The sequence below is a fragment of the Netta rufina genome (assembly GCF_964035555.1).
Source record: "Netta rufina genome assembly, chromosome: 26".
NCBI lineage: Eukaryota > Metazoa > Chordata > Aves > Anseriformes > Anatidae > Netta > Netta rufina.
The window spans coordinates 1,072,374-1,094,972 of NC_140150.1; the positions used below are offsets into that span (position 1 = coordinate 1,072,374).

At 53.5% G+C, this 22,599-nt stretch overlaps 1 protein-coding gene across 1 annotated transcript in view; it reads right to left on the reverse strand.

The window, feature by feature from the left end:
• Nucleotides 1–22,599, reverse strand: part of PLXNA2 (plexin A2) — a gene marked incomplete at its 5' end in the record, with an annotated part of 123,661 nt that overhangs the window by 72,436 nt on the left and 28,626 nt on the right. The window contains one exon of the mRNA XM_084302059.1: nucleotides 7,882–8,016. Within this exon, the coding sequence (XP_084158185.1) occupies nucleotides 7,882–8,016 (135 nt within the window). The remainder of the gene's footprint in view (nucleotides 1–7,881; nucleotides 8,017–22,599) is intronic.

Sequence of the window (22,599 nt, forward strand, 5' to 3'; positions counted from 1 at the left end):
GAGCTATCGCACGGCTCCGCAGTGCAGGGCCAGGTCGCAGCAGCCGTGGGGCAGGGGGGCTCCTGCTTCGGGCAGCCCCATCCAGGAGCTGGGGGGGGAGCTTCCAGCCCCCCCAGGAGAAAGGGGACCCACAGCTGAGGGGCTCAGGACCCTCGCTGGGGATGCTGACCCAGCCCAGCCTCCAGAAAAAGGCTTCCAGCGAAGCCCCCGCACCCTCCTCCGCACACAGGTTCTGGCACGCTCCAGAAAAATCTCAACATCTTCACCACAGCGAAGTTTTTCCCTGTCAAAATGTTTCCCCTGGAAGAGGAAGGAGGAGGGAAAGGCAGAAGAAAACCCACAAACAGTTGTTTTTCTGCTTCGCAACCAGCCTGAACTTTTATATTTAGTCCCAGCTTGAAACACATCACAGCCATTTCCCCCGGGGCAGAGCCATGGTTTCCAAGCTATCTGGAATCTGCAGAAACTCTTTTTTTTTTTTTTTTCTTCCCCCTGAACTTTTCCAAACTTTTCAAATAGTTTGGTGGGAATTTGGTTTTCAAGCTGCATACTTGTTTGTGCCGTGGTGCCAGCCGGACTGGCCCAAGGATCCCACTAGGTCGGCGCATTCAGAGGTTTGGGCTGGAACCCAGTCTGCATTTTTCAGCCCTGCTCATTTTGGTGTTATTGCAGGAAACCATGTTTATAGCTGCGTTTCCCCCCTCTGATCTGAAACAAAAAAATGACAAGTGCTGTAATTGGACTGTAATCCTGAGCTGGCCAAAACCCAGCCGACCTGATTTCGCAGAACTTTTCAGAACCTTGAAAGCAAGAAAAAAAGGAAAAAAAAAAAAGGCCAAAGATGCTTGGGTTAGGAATCGGGTTGGACCTGAACTCTCTTTAAATCCTTCTGTCCCTCGAGCCACGGGGCTCAGGGTGAGGCTCGAGGAGGAGCCTGGAGCCAAGCGTGGTGCGCTGGGGGCAGCTCTGCCTCTCACCAAGGGGGGGCCTGATCCTGCCCAGTGCCAAGCAGTGCTTCTGCAGCGTGTGTCCGTGGCAGCACTATGTGAGCCGTGTCCTTCCTAGCACCGTCCTCGCTCTGAGCTCATCGGAAGAGGATTCAGAGGGGCGAGCACATCGCCCACGCTCCCTTCCTGCAAACTTCAGGATAACGCGGCGACGCTCCGCACCGCGGCCCTTTTTCCATTTCACCCTTGGCTGGATCATTTTATGCATCTATTCCCTGTGCTAATTCAAACTAATTAAAGTATAAAATAGAATAATTTGTGCGATTTCAGCGCTCCCCTCGCCATATTGTGAGTTATGTTTCCTTTTTGTCAGCGCCCGGTGTGAACAATTCCCCTCCTCGCCGGCTGAACAGGCGCCAAACTCATTTGCTGAAGACCAACTACTGAAGGAGCCAAGGAAGGAGGGGGGAGAAGCAAAGACTTCTAAAAAGCTCTGATAGAAAGAAGAGGAATCGGAGGTTTACTGGTAAATTTCATAGCCGAGCACTTTCTGAAATGGGCAGAAATTACAGATTTCTCCTTCTAGTGATTTTCTGTCTCGGGAACGCAATTCTCTCCCTTCTCTCATTACTCCTGCTAAGGAGACCCGCGTCTGCCTGTCCAAACACACAGATTCAGCAGCCTGCTGAAGAAGACACAAGTCCAAAGAGCACCAGGCACCGCCAGGGTCCCCACTTGCAGTGGCCGGAGCAGTCCCGAGCAGGTCTGACCGTGCCCTGCACAGAGCCCTTGCCAGAATCTGGCCCTGCTGAAGTCACCCGAGTCCAAAGGGGGGCAAAAAAAAAAATCCAACAGCTCAGCACAGCCCATGAATTGCTCGGTCTGGTCCACAAACATCACCACCACGCACAGAGATGCACCAGAAATCCCGGCTTGCTTTTCAGATGGGAAGGTTTGACATTCACCTGTTGGTCACCCGCCTGTCCCACACCACAAAGCCACGGGGATGTGCAGAAACCAAAGGCACAGCAAAGGCCGTTGGCGGGGTTGTTCCTCACCCCGTTTGTCCCCTTACAAATGCCTGATGCACTGGGGCTCTGAGGAGGAGGACTGGTGTTTCTGTGGCTGTGTACGTGCACGCAGGGAAGTTCTGGAAGTATTTCAGGGCTGGGGTTGCCTGTCTGAAAATTAAACAATAGGGCTGCGGATTAGGAGGAATTGGAAAGGGAAGCAAATACATGGGAACCCTGTGGCTGTGACTGGCAGGGGAAAAAATAGACTAATACAAAGCAAAAACAACACAACCTAATCCTGAGAGCAAACCTAGCAAGCACTTGAAAGGCACAATGACGTGAGCAGTGTCTGAAACACATCTCATTTACAAAACCAAACCCACTGACCCCAATGGTGAATTTTTACATTGGGGTGTTTTTTTACTGCATCTTTCGGGAAGGCTTACCTTCCAAGCATCTGTTACTCCAAAGACCTCTGCACCCTTGAAATCCTGGGCGGTTGGTGCTTGCACATAAACCTCAGAGGGCTCCCAGGTGTTCCTGGGGCCAGGCACCAACGTCAGAGCTGTCGGCACAGCAGGCTGCCAGCAGGGCAGGGAACTGAGGCTTTGGGGTCAACTGCCATTAATTAGAGCATCCTTCTCACAGGTGGGTATGGTTAATGATCGCAGACACGTTTTTACCTGAATTGCTTAATTACTCCTAACTGAGCACAGGGAGGCAAGTGGCAAGAAGCCTGCATCAACTCCTGTGTTTTAGGACAGCGAGGCACGAGCAGGTGCTGCAAACCCCTCCGTGATGCTCCTCGGGGCCAGCAGCAGCAAGGACCACGCTGCTCGCCCTTCTTGCCATGGCATGAGGGGAATCTTTAGGGGCCAGCATTAATCTTTGCCATGTCTCACCAAGTGAGAGGCAGAAGCACCGCTCTGCTCACAGCTCTCTGCCCAAGGGGCTCTGCACAGCACCCAACAGGAGTATTGGCATCACAGCAGCCAGGAGGAATCACCCGGGTTCTTGCTTGAAATCAACAGAAAGTCAGCCCAAATCCTCCTTGTCTGTCCCCAAAAAGCAGAGCCCGAGGGCAGCGCTGCTGGGGCCGGGCAGATGAGGGGCAGCCGTCGGGCAGGGAGATCGTGGGGCACCTGATGCCCAACTGCATCCACTGGGGAACCAAGGATGGGTGGACGGATGGATAGGTGGATGGATGGATGGGTGGATGGATGGATGGATGGATGGATGGATGGATGGGTGGATGCTCTTGCACCTCTCAGGCTGCTCTGCTAATTGACTTTACCTGCATTTCAGTGGGTGATTAGCTCCTATTATCTCTACCACGGGAGCAGTGAGGTTCCCAGTCACGGAGCAGGATGCTGCTCTGTTACCTAGCGTGTAAAAGCGGAATGAAATCATCCCCCTGTGGCAGAATTAATCGCTGAAGTAGCTGCAGATGAGCTCAGAGCGACGCTTCGGAGGTGATGAAACTCACAAGGATTTTGGGGGCTGCTTGCAGAAGATGCGTTTTGCATTTGCAATGCTGCGGCCACGTGCCTAATTAGGGAGGTGCTGCTTCACCCGGCGGGGAACAGAGACGCATCCTGTGACCTCAGAGCCTTATCAAAGGGATTTACGTGATGAGAACAAACAAGTTAGAGAGCATTACATTAGCTGGGAAAAAAAAATAATATAAAAAAAAAAAAGAAAAGAAAAGGTGCTGGAAAATGAAGAAGGAAAAACATGTTGTAGTGCAGGCATGTCTGCAGGTAGGGAAAAAGCAGTGACAGCCCCCAGGGGTGGCTCCCCCACATCTGAAGGCACCTGGGAACCCCTCCACCAGGTCCTGCACCCAGAGCCGGGCAGCTCAGCTGCCAGGAGAGCCCACGGTCAGCGTCTGCAGCTCTGAATTCAGGAAGGGGAGAGACCTGGCCTGGCCACGCTCCTCTGTACTGGTGCAGAGACACTCCTTCCAGCAAGCCCTGCGGTATTTTTATCCCACGGTTTTATATTTCGTGTTTATAGCCCTTGATTAGGTGGTGAAATCTTCTGGAGACGGCAATTCCTGCCCCGATGCCTGCCGTGCTTTTGATTGAGCCTCCGCTCGCTCCCAGATTAAAAATAACAAAATTCGCTCTTCTATCAAGAGCTGCAAAAATCTTTGGCCCCGGTTCCTCTGTCGCTTATATAATCCGTGTGCTGAAGTGGGCCCACCGCTTCCAACAGGGTTAACTCGCGACTGCTGAAGGTGTACGTGGGAGCGAAACCAAACCTCCTGCACACGCAACCAGCGCTGCGACAGCTTGAACTTGTGCAGACGGCAGAGATGGAGTGAAAAGGGGCTGCAGCCTCCGAGTCTTAAAATTGCACTTGTCCTGCGGACCTTATTTAATTGAAGTGGGCTGAGATTTCCTACATTAAAAATCCCCACCGCCTTCCTCACGCACTGACAATGAATGCTTCGGGACTGAATTACAGAGCCGCTTTGTCTGAACATAAGCAGTATTTCTCAGAAAGCAAGGAAACGAGAGGTTTTTCTGCCCAGGCAGGAGTGGTTGGGGTGGGCTCCATGGCAGACCCAGCACCGAAATGAGAACATTTTTAACCCGGGGGCTCCCCACAGCACCCACGGCTGCTGCACCCCGGGGACACCACACAGCACCCCCAACACCTCCCAGTGCCTCCCAGCAGCTGCCGATCCTATTCCAGTCCCAGCACCCCCGGAGCCCTGCTAATGCCACACATCTCCCACCCAGCAGCACCTCGCCCTGTTCGAGCCTCGCACAGCTTGTGGGCAGAAATGGTGTTTGCCTGCTAGAGCAATGCCGAGAAATGGATTTCTGTTTTAAATAGCCAGGGTCAGAATCGCATTTCTTTTGCCACAAGAGCTATTGGAAGCCAGGTGCAGTGGGAAGAGAGCCTGTAAAAGCTCCTAATGAGCACTCTTAAATCATGTGGTTAAAGGACTCGGAATAAGTGGCTGGAAGCAAAGTTTCTTTATCCTCCTCTCCCCCGGACTGGGCTGTGCAACTGTTGCTTCTGTGCTTTGTGGGAGTGAAATCAAATGTCAAATATTCTGCTTTGGAAGAAGTTGGCAATGAAACATGAAAGGCTCATGGAGAGCTCAAAAGGACTGCGGATAAATTGGAGAGAAGCACAGACAGGGCTGGGACAGGAGCCAGGGGGAGTGTGGCAGGACTGAGCACACAACCAGAGCTCCAGATTTTAGGATAAAGCAACCGCTTTCCCCAGCACAAAGCTGATCCTAGCTGGTGCTAGCATGGAAGGAAGACGGGCGTGATACAGAAATGACACGTATGCTTTGTGCTGGGAAGCATCTGCCTGCACATCACAGCCCGTTGTGTGCCCGTGCACAATCGCCGTCCACGCAGAGCATCGCATCCCTGCTGCCAAACACCCCACAGACACACAGAGCTCGGGACCCGCTACTGGGAGGAGCACGTTGCCTTGCTGAATCTCACAAAAATACACCGTTTGTGAAAGATATGTTTTGCCCCAGGCATATATCCTATTTCCTTCCCAGCAGATACTCAAAACGACAGGCTCTGGACAATCCTCCCCCACCACGGGAACGCGCCGCAGCGCTACGAACAGCTGCTCTGCGTGTCATTCTGCTGTGGCAGAATTTCATTTTATTCCAGATTTCAAGCCTCCACAAGACATTTTTGCTGTGTATTTTCAGTCCTTCTACGGGCACTTCCCACTCTTTACAGCCTCAGATCTCACAATCCGGCGGACCTGTCTCCTTTTCTCGGGGCTGACCCCTTTTCAGTCACCGCGCTCCTTTACCACGTAGCACTTAAGAAAAAAAATACATTCCCCCCTCTATTTTGCTGAACAATCACATTGCCGGGAGTAGGGCGGTGAGGGTCATGGGAGCTGACAAAATCCATATGTAACAGCATGCTGGGGTTTCTGGAGGCAAAGCTCACAGCTCCACGAGGGCAAAGGGCTGGGGACCGAGAGCACCAGCCCCGTGCCAGGAGCCTCACCCCAGGCACAGCCGTGCCAGGGCCGTGGCTTGAGGTGGAACTGGTGTTCCAGGAGTATTCTCTTCTTTGCTAACTCTCTTCACATCTTTTTGTTTAACAATTACACAAATTAGCACTTTGGTGAATATTAAGATTCTCGCGCCTCATAAAAGATGAGCTGGAGGTGCTCCCGCTGGATTTTCCTCAGGAACTGTTTCGGATGCGTGTTGGATCGCCTCCTCCCTGGTATGAGCACCAGGAGTACGTGGCTCCTGGAGAAAACGACCACGTTAATGTCTTAATCAAGTCTTGATTTCAAAGTTTGCAGAGATCCTCGTTTTCACCACCTAATCCAAGCTCAAGCTGGGGTGGGATCCTAAATGTGTGCCTGTTTGTGGCAGCTTCTATCACTGGGCTGCTGATAACAAGCCTATTACGTCTTCTGTAACCACAGGAATTCACCCAGTTCAGTCTTTTAGCAGGGAGAAGATTCTGCACTCTTCTGAAGTGCTCATTCCCTGGCTTTAAGTCACTTTATAGCCAAGGAAAATATTTGCCTTTTTGTTCTGCTTTGCTACAGGTTGGTAAAACAGCTTTGCTAGCTTTGGAGGAGCAGCAAGCCCCCTGCTTGCTCCCTGCCTCCACCAGCAGGTCCCAGAGCTCTTCCCACTGCTGCCTCCCCTCACATCCCCCTCAGGGCAGGATGAGGGAGCACAGGTATCTGTGTGCTACCCACCAGCAGCTGAGGAAGCTCCCAGTGGCCAGGGGGTTAACTCACCACAACGCTTTAACAGCATCCAGACGGCTTCGGATGTCACCCTTCTCTGTCTCCACCACCCACAAGGCACCAGCCCCATTAATCTGAATTACACAGCTGTGAGTAATGGCCAATAAAACGCTCAGCAGCCAGTGAACCCAAAAGTCTGGCTCAGTGCTCGGGACTCCTCGCGTTTGCCTGTCTCGGAGAAGAAACCAGAAGACCCCAGATCTGCCGCAGCTGAGGCCCCGCGTTATTTACATTGGGCCGGCTCCCTCAGCAGCAGGCTCCCGTGCACTGCTGGCCATAAATTTCCATCATAATCATTTTGGTTTTGCTTTCCACAGCCTGGTCCCTCTCTGCGGAGCAGCAGTTTATCCTGCTCATAAACAAGCTCAGAGGAGGGGCTGCGGGGACGAGGCCCAGAGACACCAGCACAGCCACCCAGCTGCAGCCTCCTCCCGTGGGAATCTCAGGGGGGTCACTTCTTGTCTTAACCTAACGGCGTTGACGATCCCCAGCAAGAGTTTGGGTGGGTTTCTCCACAGAAATCCCCTTTTGGGAACGAGAAGCTGCCTCAGTCCTGCAGAGTTCAGCAAGTCAGGATTGATGCATGTGGATGGTCGCGCTGAACATGCAAACAGACTCACACCACCTCTCTCACACGCTGTGCAAACACTAATGACATTTTCCTCATAACATCATGGTGTAACATAGGAAAAAACCAACTCCCTTACTGCAGACATTGCTTGCACAGCTCCTGCCCACACCACGCTGGGTCCCACCTCCGACTGGCGTCGCTCACCCACAAACATTTCGAGCACACCAGTAAATAAAAAATAAAGCCACCATAAAGGATGCTCAGACAAAGCTGCACCAACCCACACCACTCGCTGCAGGGAGTGCACCAGTAACGCCAGCAGCTCAGGAGCTCATCAAGCAGCCAGCGACAGGTCCGATCCCCAAATCACATTTCCCTCGCAGCAGCCCAGCCCAGCCCAGTTCCCAATACTTGCAGACCACAACAAACCGGGACAGCTCTGTCCCTCCATGCACATGTGAAAACCTCTGCTCAGGGGCAGCTAAAAGAGCTGCTGCTACCACGTCACCCACACCAACCCCATGCCCTGCTCCAGCAGCACCAGCAGCCCGTGCCACGTGGAAGGAAGCCGGCGCCCTACCTGCCGCTCCGACATGACGTAGAGGTACTTGTGGTCGACGGAGAAGGCCATGTCTCGCAGCACTGGGCTCCCGTCCTTGAACACTGTCACCATCTCGTACTGAATTCCACCGTGGGGAGGACCATCTGCTCGGATCTGGAAGAAGCACAAATGATTACAGGTGATTTCACGGCGGCCAAATGCAGATTTTGTTTTGGGGGTGGAGGGTGAAGGGAAGAGGATGAGGTAAGGAGAGGGAGCTCATTCCAAATCTCAGCTTGCGACCTGGAGGCAGAGCAAAGAGCTGGCAGGCAGCACGCACAGGAGCTAAAGGAGAGGTTCCTGTCATTTCCCCAGCCCCTGAGAAGGAAGGATAAATATTTCTGCCATGAGGTGAGCTTACAGGCTGTCCTCGTGCCATGACTGATCACGGGCATCCAAGAGCAACAGTGACTGCAAAGCAAGCTTTTTATGCCCTCCCCAAACCAAATGACTGCAGGACTCCACGGGCAGCACAACTGGGCCAAATTACCACACAGGTGGTTTCTTTTCTCCCGGTGCACCAGGAATGACACTCAGACAACCACCACTGCCTCTGGCTGCCACGGGAGCTTCCTCAAACCCCATCTCTTAACACCTGGTAGCTGCTGCTGCCGTCCTGCTCCTTCCGAGCATGCAGGACTCAGCGAGGAGCAAGCAGCCCAGCCTCAGTGCTGAGCGAGCAGGGAGCTATCACAGCAGCCATATGGCTCGCTCACTCCGACGGGCTCCGAGTACCAAACCACCCCACGGAAACACGGCTCCCTGCTCCTGCAGGAAAACAGCCCGAGCTGCGACAAATCCCAGCGCTGAGCGGCTGCTGCTGAGATCGTGCCATCTCTTCCAAAAGTTAATAATTCATGGCCTGGGGAGCCGCGCGAGGGGAAGGAAGGAGGATAAACAAACAATTTACATTGTCTTTCCTACCAGGATTTGCATAGTTGAAGAGCCATTTGATTGCAACACGGTGTCTACATCGCTGCGCACGCCGCAGGGGGAGGCGCGAGCAGCCGCGTGCCCGGGCGGGTGCAGCCACCGGTGGCCCCACGCTGTGGGGGGGACACGCTGGGGACCCCCAGTCCCCAAACAGCCTCCGTCCCAGAGGTGCCACCTGCTGAAGCTTTGCTCCAGGCTGCTGTGCCGGGTCCCCTCGTGCTCTCGGTTACTTGTGCCTGGCTGCTGCACAGAGGCAGAGGCGCGAGGAAGCGGCTTTGGATAAGTCAGAGCCTTCAGCAGAGGCACGGCAGAGCAGCAGGGAGGGATATCTGGTTTTCTTTCTGGTTCACATCCCCTTAACAGAAGAGATCTGGCTGTTAAGCATCTTTAGGTTTACCTGAGAAATGTGCCAGCCCAGCAGGAGACACAAGGGCATCCTCACACACATCCTCTGCACCCTCCTCCAAACAAATCCTCCTCTAGAAAGAGCCCCGCCGCCTCCTGCCATGCACAGACGTGCTGGGTACGCAGATGCAGTTCTTTTCTGGATTTCTCTCCTTCCTCATTACCTTCCAATCTGATTATTTTTGTGGCACACAAGAAGAGTAACAGGAGGTCTGGCTTGACACCCATGGCCAGATCCAGGGAGCCTCCGGCAGGGTTAAGCCGTCAGCCCAAGACTGCCTCAAAAGCCCTGAAATTTCAGATGGGAAAATGCAAACAGGGTCAGATCCTGCTTTAGTTACACCTGTGCCAGTCGGACACCTCGCAGTCCCACACCTGCCCGTGCTGAGGACGTGGGGACACCACGAAGTCACCCGAGGAATGAGCAGCAGGGACAAGCTGTCAGGGACACAGCTGCTGCCACGCAACCCCCTGGTTATTGCCAGACAGGAATGGAAACGCCGGACACGAAGGATCAGCAGCCTTTGTAAAAAAACAACTGTTTTCCACAGTTCCCTCGGGGGCACCGGCAGCTCGTTAAATTGAGCTTCTTCCTAGTAATGAGGTCAGACAGGGCTAATAAAGAGAGATACCACCGGACAAGCCTCGTGCAGGCCAATTCTGACTGGGAATTGAGGCTTTGGGCTGGAGGCAGGAGGATGTCCAGGTGAGCTGGCCCCATGCGGGGAGCCCGGCCGGGTGCAGGATGCCCCTTCCCATAGCCTGGCACCCACAGCTGACCCTGCTACAGCACGTCCTGGTGGCCATGGGGGCTCTGGTGCTCTGCATGGGGCTGTGAGCCCGGTGTCTCCCCTGTGCCCCCAGCCCCGTGCCCGGTGAGACGGGGATGAGATGCGCCCGCTGATGCCCGGGTGCTCCACTGCCTGGCTTCCTGAGGGCTCGGTTTCCATGCCAACAGATGATGATGTCAGACGGGAAGAATGATGATTCCTGCGAGTGAGGAAGAAGAAAGGGATCATCTCCGCAGCAGGAAGCTTCTTGTTGACGTTTGGAGAGAGAAATGATTCCCCTGCCCAGCTCACAGGTGTGCTTCCAGCGCCAGGCAGGAGCGCATCCAAACACGGTGCCACGGACACCGGGAAGACGAGGGGCAAAGCTCGAGACAGACCCAAAAGGTGATCTTTTTTAAGGGTTTGGGGCTCTGGGAGAGCCTTCCCACCTCTGGCTGTGTGGGGTGGCAGTGCCCACCCGGCCTCTCCCAGCTGCTCGACCCCTGCCCTGCATCAGGGCAGCGGTGCAGGCCGAGCTGTGCAATAAAAACACCCCACGTGCCGAGGCAGAGCGCGTTCCAGTTCAGGAACCCACCGTCCTTCCACGGCACCGCACCGACGTTGGCCTTTAATACCCCCACAATACAGGCAGCGTGCATAAGCTCTGCATTATCTTAGGAGATTAGCAAAATACCACATTGTGCCGTGGATCTGTAGCAGGGGAGCACCCCTGGTGATAAGGGTAGGAGCCGTTCAAGGCTGTGACGTGGAGCTCCAGCGCGTGCCTTGTGCTGAAGTTTTGGATCTTTATTTCGCCCGGCCTGCACCAGAACTACGAAACATTTGGATTCTGTTCCAGGTCCTCCCAGCAGGCTCCCATTAGAAGACATTGAATCTCTTTGTAGGAACTTTCCATGATTAAATTACCTGTCTGCTTTCATTATTAGTGTTTCAATGAGGGTGGCTCTCGTGATGAAACGCTCGGTGCCAGAAAAACAGCTCGATAAGTCCATGCCTGCAGGGACTGATTCCCCAGACCAGATGCAAGGTCACCCATCACCTCCCCGAGCCTCAGGACGTCCCCACGGACACAGGCACCCGACGGGGAGCGGATCCCAAAGCCCTGCAGTGCTGCTGCCCTGGGGGAACCTCACCAAACGTGCTGGGTGGGCACCCGAGGTGCTGCCCCTCACCACGCAGCACCAGGCGCCAGCTGCACGCGCTTCCCTTTGCCTTTTTGTACCAAACGGTGACAAAGCGAGAAGCCCAGCCAACCCTGCAGCCTTCAAACTGCTCCTTTCGTGCTAGGATTTCTCGCCCTCCAGGGCAAACACCATCAAATAGCGTTGTGTTTGTGTAAAATGGACGTTTCTAGTAGAGCTCTGTCGGCGCCGGGGATGCGCGCTGGAGCGTTGCTGCATCTCCTGCCTGAAATAGAAACTGGAGGCAACAGCAACAGCCCTCGCTACCGAGGTGCATCTCTGCAGAATTGCCACGTTTTTTGCCGTTTAAGGCTGCACGTTTCAGCTCTTGGGCATTTCCCATTAAAGCTCCCCATAAAGCTCTAGGATGGATTTCTTGCTTCAGTGCTGGAAATTTAGCAGAAAGACTGTTGCTGGCAGCAGGCTTCTGAGGCAGGCTGGAGCACATCACAGCTTGGACAGCCTTCACCTTCCTCCTTCTGTCCCTGGTTCTGTGGGGTTTTTCCTGCCTCGACCTGGCACTAAAGGAAGTTTCCACAAGCGAGAGACTCGGGAGAGCAAAAGCTCCCCAAAGACAGCACAAGATAAATAAATATCAGTCCAGATTTTCTGTGCGCGCCTCCACCAAATAATCTTTGCAGAAGGGATTTACATTTACTAATCCAATTTAATTAAACTAGGCTATTCCACGAGCACATCAAACCGAACAGGAGGCGAGATGCAGAGGCTGATCAGCCCCTTTCGCTCTCCCCCCCGTACACATTTCCCCGCAGCAGCATCACACCACACGCAGCCCATGCTGCTGCCCGCGCCCTGCTGGTCCTGCATCGTCTGCCTCTGACACCCACTGAGAAAAAAGCACAGCAGTCTCCAAGAGGGGAGAACACGGAACAGAAATTGCAAATCTCTAGACAAGAAGCTTCCAAGAGCCCTTCAGGCCCTCTGTGAAATTCTTCTGTGCGTAAAGTACCTCTCGAATTCCCCCTGAGCACCGCTGACATCAGGTAGCGGTGGGATGCTCCGGGGAGCTGGGTCGGAGCCATTTGCAGGTCATTAATAAACCAGAGGGAAGCTGAGCGATTTGCTGGGCATGGAATGGTGAGGACATGGTGGATCTGGGATCCGAATCTCGTAATGCAGGTGTGAGGGGTCCTGGGCACCCCCACCACGTTCCCATCTACAGGAGGAGAAACCCAGTGCCGAGGAGCCGACCTGCCCCGCACGCACCCCCTGCTCGCAGGAACAGCAGCAGCGTGATTTAGCTCCCTGCTCTCCACTTGGGAAGTCTCCCACTTGAAATTAAAGTGAAATAGTAATCCCATTAAGTATCTTTCCTTAAATCACGGGTATGTCCGTGAGGAAGTTAATGACAGCCCTTACATGCACGTTCCAGTTAAATCAGCATATCCAATTAACTTCATTACCTGGAGGCCCTCTCACATCCCAGTCTCTTTCTCTCCTGTCACATTTTCTTTATGCGTTTTTCCCAGATTAGGATAGAAGGCATCTGTCTTGGTGGGCATCACCTTTATTTTTACCCCACAGACAGCGCTGGGAAGCCTTGGCAGAGGGGTTCACTCCACAAAGTCACGGCGCTGCCAGGCTGCATGGTTTGTCCCAAAACAGCTCCCCAGGACCAAAATGATCTCGTCTCCCTGGGAGCAGAAAACCCATCCTCTCCAGAGTTACACTGACTAAACATTAATTACACTCATTAATTGCCATTGGGGTGCCCTTACACAACTCCTCAGGATCACCAGGGGAGCTCTGCACGGGGAGCCCTGGCTGTGCACAGGCTTTGCAGGGGCATTGCAACCAAAATAATTTTTGTTTTGAGTACTGCCCACCGGTACCTTGACTGTTCCTTAAACTGACATGAAAAAAGACCTTTCTTACAGAGCCCCAGGCAGTGCCCCAACCCAGGGCAGCTGTAGTTACTGGAGGGACAGCAAAGAGGTTGGGTCCTGTGCCCCAAGGGAACAAACCAGTGCTATCCAGCAGCCCGGTGGCATCACATCAGCACGTTTTGTACTTGGGGGCAGCTCCAGGTGTGAGAGGACCTGTGCCCCATCCCGCTCTGCAGCTCCCAGTGGTGTCCAGAGGAGCCCTTGGTCCCTGCCTGCAAGCGGTGCCTGTTTGTGCCTTGGGAAGGGATGGGGGAGAGGGGAGTGGGAGGGCTGGGAAGCTCATCTGGTAAGTGGGGAGAGGAGGTAATGAGGTGTCGGCACAGCACAGCGCTGTGAAGGCAGGGGGGGCTCCATCCCAAGCTTTTTCTGATCAGGCTTCATGACCCAAATTATTTATAGATCTGAGGTTTCGGCGCATTCCATACTCATGTCAGAAATGTCTCCGTGCATGTGTCTTTTACACCCACATGTGTTTCACAACTCTTCGGCTTTGGAAATGTGAGCTAAGTGTTCAAAGCCACTACCTGGGAAGCGGCAGCTCCCCGGGGAAACAGCGAGTCAGAGAAACCAGCGGGCTAATTGGAGAGGAGCTCGGGGAAACGCTCCCGGCCTCCCCAGGCTGCCCCGCGGGGAGGAGACGTGCAGGTGGCACGAGCACCCACACACACTGCACAGTGCAGAAACTCCAGCCCCATAACGAAGCTGCACAAATTAACTCACAGCTCCAGGGCTGGAGTTGCACTAGGGTGGAGAGCTGCTCCCAGGAACAAGGCTTTCTTCTCGCCCAAGCCCGAAAAGAAGGCTGCGAGCCTTCTGCCCAGATCCGGCACAGGCAGATGAGGTTTAGAGACCCGAAAGCTTTCAGTCTGATGGTTTTAAAGAGTCTGAACCCACCTAATGGGAAGGCAAGATATGTTAAAAGCAAAACCAAAAGAAAAAGCTGTCCTGGGAGAACAGCAAGCTCAGACCTTCCCACCCGCAGGTGGAAAGAGGAGCTTGGAAGAGGGGTCACCCCTTCCCCAAATACCCTGCAGTCCCCTCCCTGCCCCTCTAATGACTTCCGAAGGCAAAAGCAGGCGGCTGCTGGGTTGAAGCTGCCGCTCAGACATCATACCTGGGGCCATCACAAAGCCTAAGAGAGATTGCCACTGAAGCTGCTCTCCCTCTCTACTGAGCCCTTGTTTCCTTCTTCCATCCTCCTGCTCCCTCCACCCTTCTGGAGAGCTGATCCTCTGAGATAAAACAGGGAGGCTGCTACAGAGGCACCACGCAGAGACTAATCAGCAGCCCCCATGTCTTTAATTTATTACTGCATGAGAGGCTCGTTTAGAACAAAGCTGCCAGTTCGGAAGATCATTCCTCTAAAAGACTTTTTATTTGAAAAGCTGTCAGCTCACACCTTGTCACAGCCCCACTTGCAGCAGCAGAACTTTAACAGCGTGCCACCTCATGCAAATGAGCTGCTAATTAATTAAGTAGTATTCTTCCGGGGATGGATTCATTAGAACGGAATTTGGGGAGGCTGTCTGGGTAGCTCGTCTTCCTCTGGACTGCGCTTGCAGTCAGCAGCTCTGCCTTTTCCTCGGGCCCCACCGCCTCCTGACTGCTGCACCTAGCCTAGCTGACAACTGTAGGGGGATGAAAAAAAAAAAAAAACTAAACAAAAAATGAGAATTGAAGGGCCCAAAAGATTCCTTTTTCTCCTATTCCAGAAAGCCTGTGCAGAGCGAGGCCCCACTGAAAAGCAGGAGGCAGTCTATTAACTCAGAGGGCCCCAGGGATCAGGCTCCCAGGCAGGGAAGGCTGCAGAGCAGCAGTGCTCTTTTTTGGAGCACTTGTTGCAAAGTGACAATTGCTGGGGGCTCAGGGCCATTGGTCTTGCACTTTCCTCCAGCATCAAAGCACAACCCATTAAAAGTGGAGATGCTTGAGAGCATCCTGTGGATTTACTCCAGGGAAGGAGGACAGCTCGGGGCATGTCTGCAGCATGTTACAAAACCTATTCTCTTCTACCTTGTCCCCTAATAAAGAGCCACAATGTGCAATGACTTCCCTTTTCTTTTGTTCAGCAGTAAGCACCCTTTCCCTTTACATTCCAGTATTATTTTGAAAGAGAAGGCTCAGTGCTGCTCTGGGAAATGGGAATCACTGAGTTAGCAGCACTTTGCTGCTTGCAGGCTTTACATTTTGGCACTGAACAAGGAAATCATCAAAGAGACTGAGCACTGGCCTCCGAGAGAGAGGAACGAGGTAGGTGTTACTGCATCACAAGGCACCACACGCTCACCTTTCTGCAACGCGCTCCTTCAGACTCTGCCATTCTTTCCTTGACTTACCCCTGCTTCTCCCCCTTTCTGCTGCTTTTATCCAGCTCCTTCCCCTACAGCTGGAAAGTAAATGAAAGCACAGGAGAGCAGAGAGGAGGACAGCTCCAGGAACAGGCAGAGGCTTTTTCCCAGAGCATCCTCCTGCAGGCGGTGCTGGCAGCATCCAGCACCCTGCCAGCAGCAGCCGGGGCTGTGGGGACAGGGACAAGCAGGGGTGGCTCTGCCCTGCCACCCCCCAGGCATGGCAAGCACCCGGTGGCTTTCTCTGCTCCTTGCTGGGCTCTGCATCAGCACACGCCTGATGGGGACCTGATCGGAGCCACCTCCCACCAGACCATTTGTCCCCATTTCTTCATTTTTACTATGGGAAGAGGATTTCTGCACGTTAATGGGGCAAAAAGGGAAGGACAGGCTGGGTGCTGTGCTGCTCTACGTCTTCTACAACCAGTAGAAAATGAGAGGAAGCACAGCCACTATTATTTAGGGTGAAATTAGTATAATAGATATCATTATTGCTATAATATATATTGGTTATTATTGATATGTTTGTTATTATTCTGTAATATAATGTTATAGAATATATTATTATTGACATAATATTATTGCTATTATTTAGGGCAATGGAGGTACTGGGGGCCCTGCTCAGAACTGCTTATCATGTACCATTTGCAGCTCTTCCCCAAGGTCCCCAAAACAGCCCTGTATCTGTGTTATCCATCCCCACCTCACCTGTGCCCTTCCAGCTGGATAATCCTCTGCTGCTCAGTGTCAGGCTCTTCCTACGGATCGCCCTCCTACAGCAGTAAATTTCACAGCTGAAGGGATTGGTCGTGCTTAGTTTGGTTTGCTGACCTTGAGTGGCCATGTAAAATGGAATAAAAAGCCACTTAGACAAGATTGTCTAACGGGGAGTTTGCTCTGAACGAGCAGCAGGGAGCTGTGCTTTTCCCCAAGGAGGAAAAAAACCTAAAGGGCTGTCTCAGGTTGTCACGTGGAAACCCTGCTTTGCCCTCGTCAGGGTTTCCAGCTGATCAGGTGGGAACCAGGAAGTTCCTCAGGAAATATTATTCCCTTTCCTCTTCAAAAACATCGTGTAAGTGACATGTTTCAAATGGCTCGGGCTTCCTGCACAACACCACCCAGGGAACGCTGCAGCTCCAGCCAAACTGCACACAGCCGAAGGCCAAAACCTAGAAGGAAATAAAAGAATTTTGCCATCCTTTGGCTTCAAACCCCTCAGATTTAAAACCACTTTTACAGTCTCAGGGAGAAATTCTGCCTGGGAATTTCTGCTTGAGGTCAGACAGGAGGGACCAGGTGAATGAGGCGGCCGTGCATATTTTTGGCTTCATTTATGCCTGCCGAACCAGCCATGCGTTGCTGATCAGATCTAACCTTGTTCGGTCAGCGGATGTGAGAGAATTACAGGCACAGATCCTGAGCCTAATTCCCAGAAAACGAGGCTCTCCCACAGCCTGCCGTCTGTCCCAGGCACCGACCGGCTGCCGACAGCATCACACCCACGGGCTACGGCTGCTGCACTGCCCAGCGGGCAGGGAGAGCTGCGGGGAGCCAGCAGGTAATTTTTAGTTAAGAAATGAGCCAGAGCACAAAGGAGTCAAAAAACCTCGCCAGCTTTGTGGCTGACAATGCCGATTGTGCTGAGCTTGGATTTTATTGAAGCACCGGCCTCACAAAGGGGGTCACTTAAGGACAGGGCAGACACAGCCAAGCTGGCACGGCCCCGCCGGCAGCTCCGCTCCCCGTCCCTGCGCTCTGCAGCAGCTTGGCTCGCCCGTTTTGACCCCCTACGAGGGGCAGGCATCCTGCGTGCAGGTCCTGCTCATTGCTGGGTGTATCAGGGCTGGACCAAGCCCCAGGCCAGAAGGACTCAGGAGCAGCACGCACGATGTGCAGCCGGGCTGGCACTGCGCAAAGATACTCGCTTATACAGGGCCCCGAGCTGGAAGCGTTCACGTTTCCTGGTGGGGTTCAGACAAGTATAAATGCATGAGGGCTGAATCTCTCCTGGTGCTTTCCTGTCTGCTTATTCACGCTCAGATCTCCTGACCATCAGGGGACGGAGGGCTGAGGAAGGGAAGCTCACGTTCCTGGCACGCGTGGCGCACCCCGAGGAAGGCTGCTTTGCCCTCATGAGCTGCTTCCCCGGTGCTATTCTGGGGCAGATCAAGGACAAGCAAATCTGTCTTCCATCTCTGCACCGTAGCTCACTAAGCCTTGGGCACATGCCCTTTCCCAGCATCTCTGAACTGAACACCGGATAAGCAGATGAACTGGCTCTGAATAATCTGTATATGCAACAGATGTAACACTGCTGAACCCTGAGCGCCGCGGGGAGATTGCGGGGCTGAGCACACATCTCCTCCTTCCACTCCTGCCCCAGGAGAAATGGTGCAGCTATCGGGCACACACCGCCGAGCCAGGACAGCACAAAACACCCTGATGTGAATCAGGCTGGAGGAGAAGTAAAGGAAGAGGCTGATGGGTGGACCAGCAACCTGATCATCAAACGTCCAAATTCAGAGCTGAAGTCCAGATGCAGCAGGGGAAGGAGGAGAGGACTGAAGCAGGTCAGTGCTCAGCGAGGACAGGGCTGCAATCGGTACCCAGGAATCAAGCTTCTACCTGAGCACTTTGCAGCTCTGAAGCATGCTGTGAGCAGGGAGTGGGGCAGCAGCCCGGAGCAACGCCTGCTCCAGCCCCAGCAGCAGCGACCAGGCACAGGTGGGCGAGAGGCTCAGGGCTTCCCTCTCCCCCTCATTCACAGCAAGAAACCACAACAGAGGCGAGTGCCTGTGCCAGAGGCCACACAGCTTGCTGCTCACAGCTTCTTTGGTGGCACACCGCGGGGTCACTTCGGCTGATGCCACAGCTCTTCCTCTGGAGCCAGCAGATGCTGCTGGCACGCGAACACAGGAGCTACACCACCGTGCTAACACAACACGGGGCGATCCGGCCAAAATGAGATGTCTCCAAACTGGGGGGAGGGAGGAGGGCACGGCTAGAAGGCTGAGACTGCAGAAGCGAGCCACAGAGCAACTCCAGCAAGGTCAGAAGAGCCTGTGCCTGGTGCCAGGCTGCAGGGTTTTGCTGGAGCATCCTCTGCAAGGCGAGGTGGAGCAGATCCGTCCCGGGGCTGCGAGGCATCGCGCTGCAAGGACCACAGCAGCTCTTCCCCCGGGCCCCAGCGCCTGATTTTGTGCACGTGGCAGCCAGCACGGCTAATCCCTTATCGTGCCCGTGGCCCAAAATCAGCATCATGAGATAGGTTCAGGCTGGGGTCCACGGATGGGAGAGACAAAGCTACACCGCATTACTGCATTTGCTTCCATAATTGACCTGTAGATAAACACATGGCTTCCGCCTTAATCCCCTGCAGCCTCATGAACATCAGCCGTGCTAAATTTTTCATGTAATTAAGAGAAAAACCCTAATCCAGTGTAATTAGCTCCCTGATTGCCAACGTCAGGCAGAAAAGCGCTGTTTGAACAGCGGTTCAGGTCTAGCTGGTTAGGCAAATACTGTGTGTGGTTCAGTAATTTAACACCGAGACAACACCCCCTCTGCTGTCCTTATAGGTTTGCTTTCCTGAACGGTGCTAAGTGGATTCACGACTGCAACAGGCCTGATATCCCCACGGCTGCCCTTCCACCAGCCACATCCCTCAAGGACGGGCCATGGAACAAGCACACCAGACCCCAAGAACCACACCAGCAGCTGGTTTTGGAGTGCTCCCCTTCCCCCTCTGCAGCCTTAATGACGGCCATCTAGTTACCAAGACTATTTCACCTCTAAGTGCCTAAACTCAGGAGCTGACACTCACGGCTGAGACCCTGATGGAGTCTGAGCAGATGGGAGAGGAATGGAGAACACAGAGGTACGTGCCAACAGGAAGGCAGGAAAGAAATGACAAATGGCCAAAAATACCTTCATGTAACCCGTCAGTCCATCCCCAGCAGAAAGGAAAGGATTGGAACCTCTTGAGCCACTGTCAGGTATATCTGCTGCCTTTCTAAAAGCTGGCTGTGATTGAAATTACAGCCTGCTCCAGTTCTGGCCTAGTTACACCTTTCACCTTCAGCCTTAATGCAGACAGTCCCCTGAAGCACAGCATTTGAAAGAGCCACGTCTGGGAGGTACTTGTTGGGGTCTCTCTAAGTGGGATTGCAATCTGTACTCTGTGCTACATTGTGAAGGTTTTGTGGGTTTGGTTGGTTGATTTAGGACAGCAGGTGCCCATCTCTCATTTGCTAATTTTGGTTAACGTCGCTGCAGAGGCCAAACCTCGGTGCCTCGCAGAGTGCAAAATAAGCAGCCTGCTCTCTGTAAGGAGGAGGCCAAGAACCATTTCGCAGCTTCAGCTTTGTTCTGCAGACCGAATTCTTACAGGATCGTTGTTTACATGCCGTGGCAGGCGAGACCCAAACACATATGCTTTTGCAGCTCTAACTCTTACTTCTGCCAGAGGCCAAAGGCTGATAAAGGCGCGGGGTTTCGCCTCGCGATGCCCATGTTTGGGCTCCAGGCTGCGGGCTCCCCGGCCTGCTCCTCTCTCCCCCTCATCACACGGACGGGGCTGTAAACAAACCCGCAGTGAGCAGAGAGAGCTGCTCCTTTGTATCAAAGCCAGGGGGATTTCTTTCTACAAAAACAAGCGAAAATTTATCAACTCAAAGCTCCTTTTAAAGAGAAGCCCCCAAGGACAGAGAGCCCAGATGCTCACTTGCATTGCCCTGGTAAGCCAATTCCTCCCTCTCCCCCCCTCCAAACCAGCACCACGCTACACGCAGAGGGCTGCAGAGGAACTATGGGCTGTGAGCAGCCTCCTGGCTGGATGGCAACTCCTCAACGTGGCTGTAGGCAAGCGGCAGTGATATGGCACCGCTTGGTGCTCTGCCACCCTGCCGGCCCACGGGAGCAGCTCTGCAGGCCCAGCAAATGCCTTTTGGCCTGGCTGCATCCCGGCCAGTGAGCCCACACCTCGCAGGAGCCCACGACCATCCCTCACAGGGCACAGCTCAAAGCCACCCGCACCTCCCTCCCCTTCGTCATGGGTAGGGGCAGACAGCGTACTGCGTAGCTGCAGCTCCTGCAATTACAGTGCACTAAATCCCCTTAATTAACTAGCATCCCATGAGCAAGATCTTTCTACTCACCCTAATTTGCTACTTGTAAAGACTTGGAAGAATCCTCTAAGAACTGTGGACACGTCCTGAGTCACGACCCCAGCCACCCGAGGTGAGGATGCCCCCAGCCCTTCCCCTTCTGACCACAGGCTCTGCACTAAGCCAAACCCTTCGATGGAGGCTCTGTTCGAACGAACTCCAGGCGGGATATCGAGTTCTCACACTGTGGTTGAAGCGGTCACAGCCATGTGGGTGTATTTCATTTTTCAGTCTCTCAGTAATTATTCCAGCTTTTAGTCAGCTTTGGGGAAACCCTTCCTGCCAAAAACCCCACTAGCACTCATGTGTCGCTGGCATGCGAATGTGCCGACTGGTTTGCGGTCTCTTTGCCTTAGATCCAACACAAATTCTCCTCTCAAACCCCTGTGCCTTCCCACAGCGAGGCGTTTTAGAGGCCCGTGGAGAGCTGCTAGCTGCTGAGAAATGCTACGTGAGGCTCGTCGGGGGCTGGCTGCTCTCTAGGATGCTGGGGCTGAGGCAGCAGCTGGTGGCACACAACATCGCCAGAATTTTCCTGCTACCTGCTCGTAGGGGATAAAGCTACAGCAAAGCTGCTTCCCAGAGAGATGTGGGATCTCTTCTCAGCCACCACCGTGCCAGAGGATGGTGGAAGTGTCTCCAGACAGTGTCTCTACCCACAGAAGCTGAAGTTTCTGGCAAGGTAAGTTATTTGAACATCGAGCTGCAAAGAAATCTTTCAGTGACCTAAAACCACAAGACTCAAGTTTTGTTGGCACTGGAGTCCCATGGCCTAGCTGTTGCTATGCCCCTGGTATTTCCCTGTCTCTTCTTGCAGTCGGTTCCTGCCGAGGACAGTGAAGACTGGGTCTGGAGCCCGGCAGTTCGTGGCTTCACCAAAAGGTTGAGCCAACCTCCAGGGATTCTGCTCTCGAGAGGATTTATGCCTTGAAAGTTTATTCTAAAGCAGCCTCAAAAACTCCAGTATCATTATCAATGACTTCTTTCTTCAGGGTCCACTTATCTTTTTGTTTTCTATTTCCGTCTACCCTTTCATTTTTTCCCCTAGCGCTTCTGTGGGAACACTACAGAAACCCAGGCCAGGTGAGCCACAGCATCTCTCCGCTCTTTTTCCTGGCATGAATTTATTTCCATCAAAGCTTCCTCCTTGTATCAAGCTTTTCTCTTTTTGAATTCCATCTGTATTTAATCCCAGACAAACACAAACAAAAAACACAAACAACAATCTCATCTCCCTAAGGCCGTCACTTTCTAAATCAGTTACAGCCAACTCCAATTAGCAGAGAAGCAACACAAGCAGCTTCATACGCTCCTGCATCTTTGGGAACGAGCCAGCCCAGAAGGTCCTTTTCCCCAGACTGTCCCCTTTTTCCTTCTGAAGAACTTGCACCGTCATTAGTTAGAGGCTTGGGGAGATAAAACACGCCGGCTCCGTTTGCGCCATGCTGGAAGCGCCGGGGAGGATGCTCGGTGGCCTCGTTAACACCGCTCCGTGGTTCCTGCGCTCCCGCACCTGGAGGCTACCTGCACGCTTTGATTTACAAGAGCATCCCAAAGCCTCTACAAGTGCTGAAGGGATGCTTTCTTTGTCGCTGTAGCCTCCCTCTTAACCTGCACTTGAAGCAGCTTTGTCGCAGCCTCTGCTAACTTAACTGCTTCCCAACCAGGCTGCCAGAGCAGCAGCGGGATTTCGCCTGGCTCTGGCTGGGCTCCTGCTGCCGTGGTGTCACCTGAAGGGACCCTGCCTGGGATGTGGCAGCAGGCAGCAGGTCCCTCATGGGTCACTGGCAGGCTCAGTGAACTAAGCAGATAGCTCTCCCTCCATCAGCCAGCGATTTTGGGCCATGATTCCGAATGAAAATCTGTATTTTATTAATTATGCATCTGCTTTGCTGCTGAACTCTTTGATGTGTTTCCCAGCTGCACTGACCCACAGCCGTGAAGGAAGCCACCAAACCTGGCTGCCC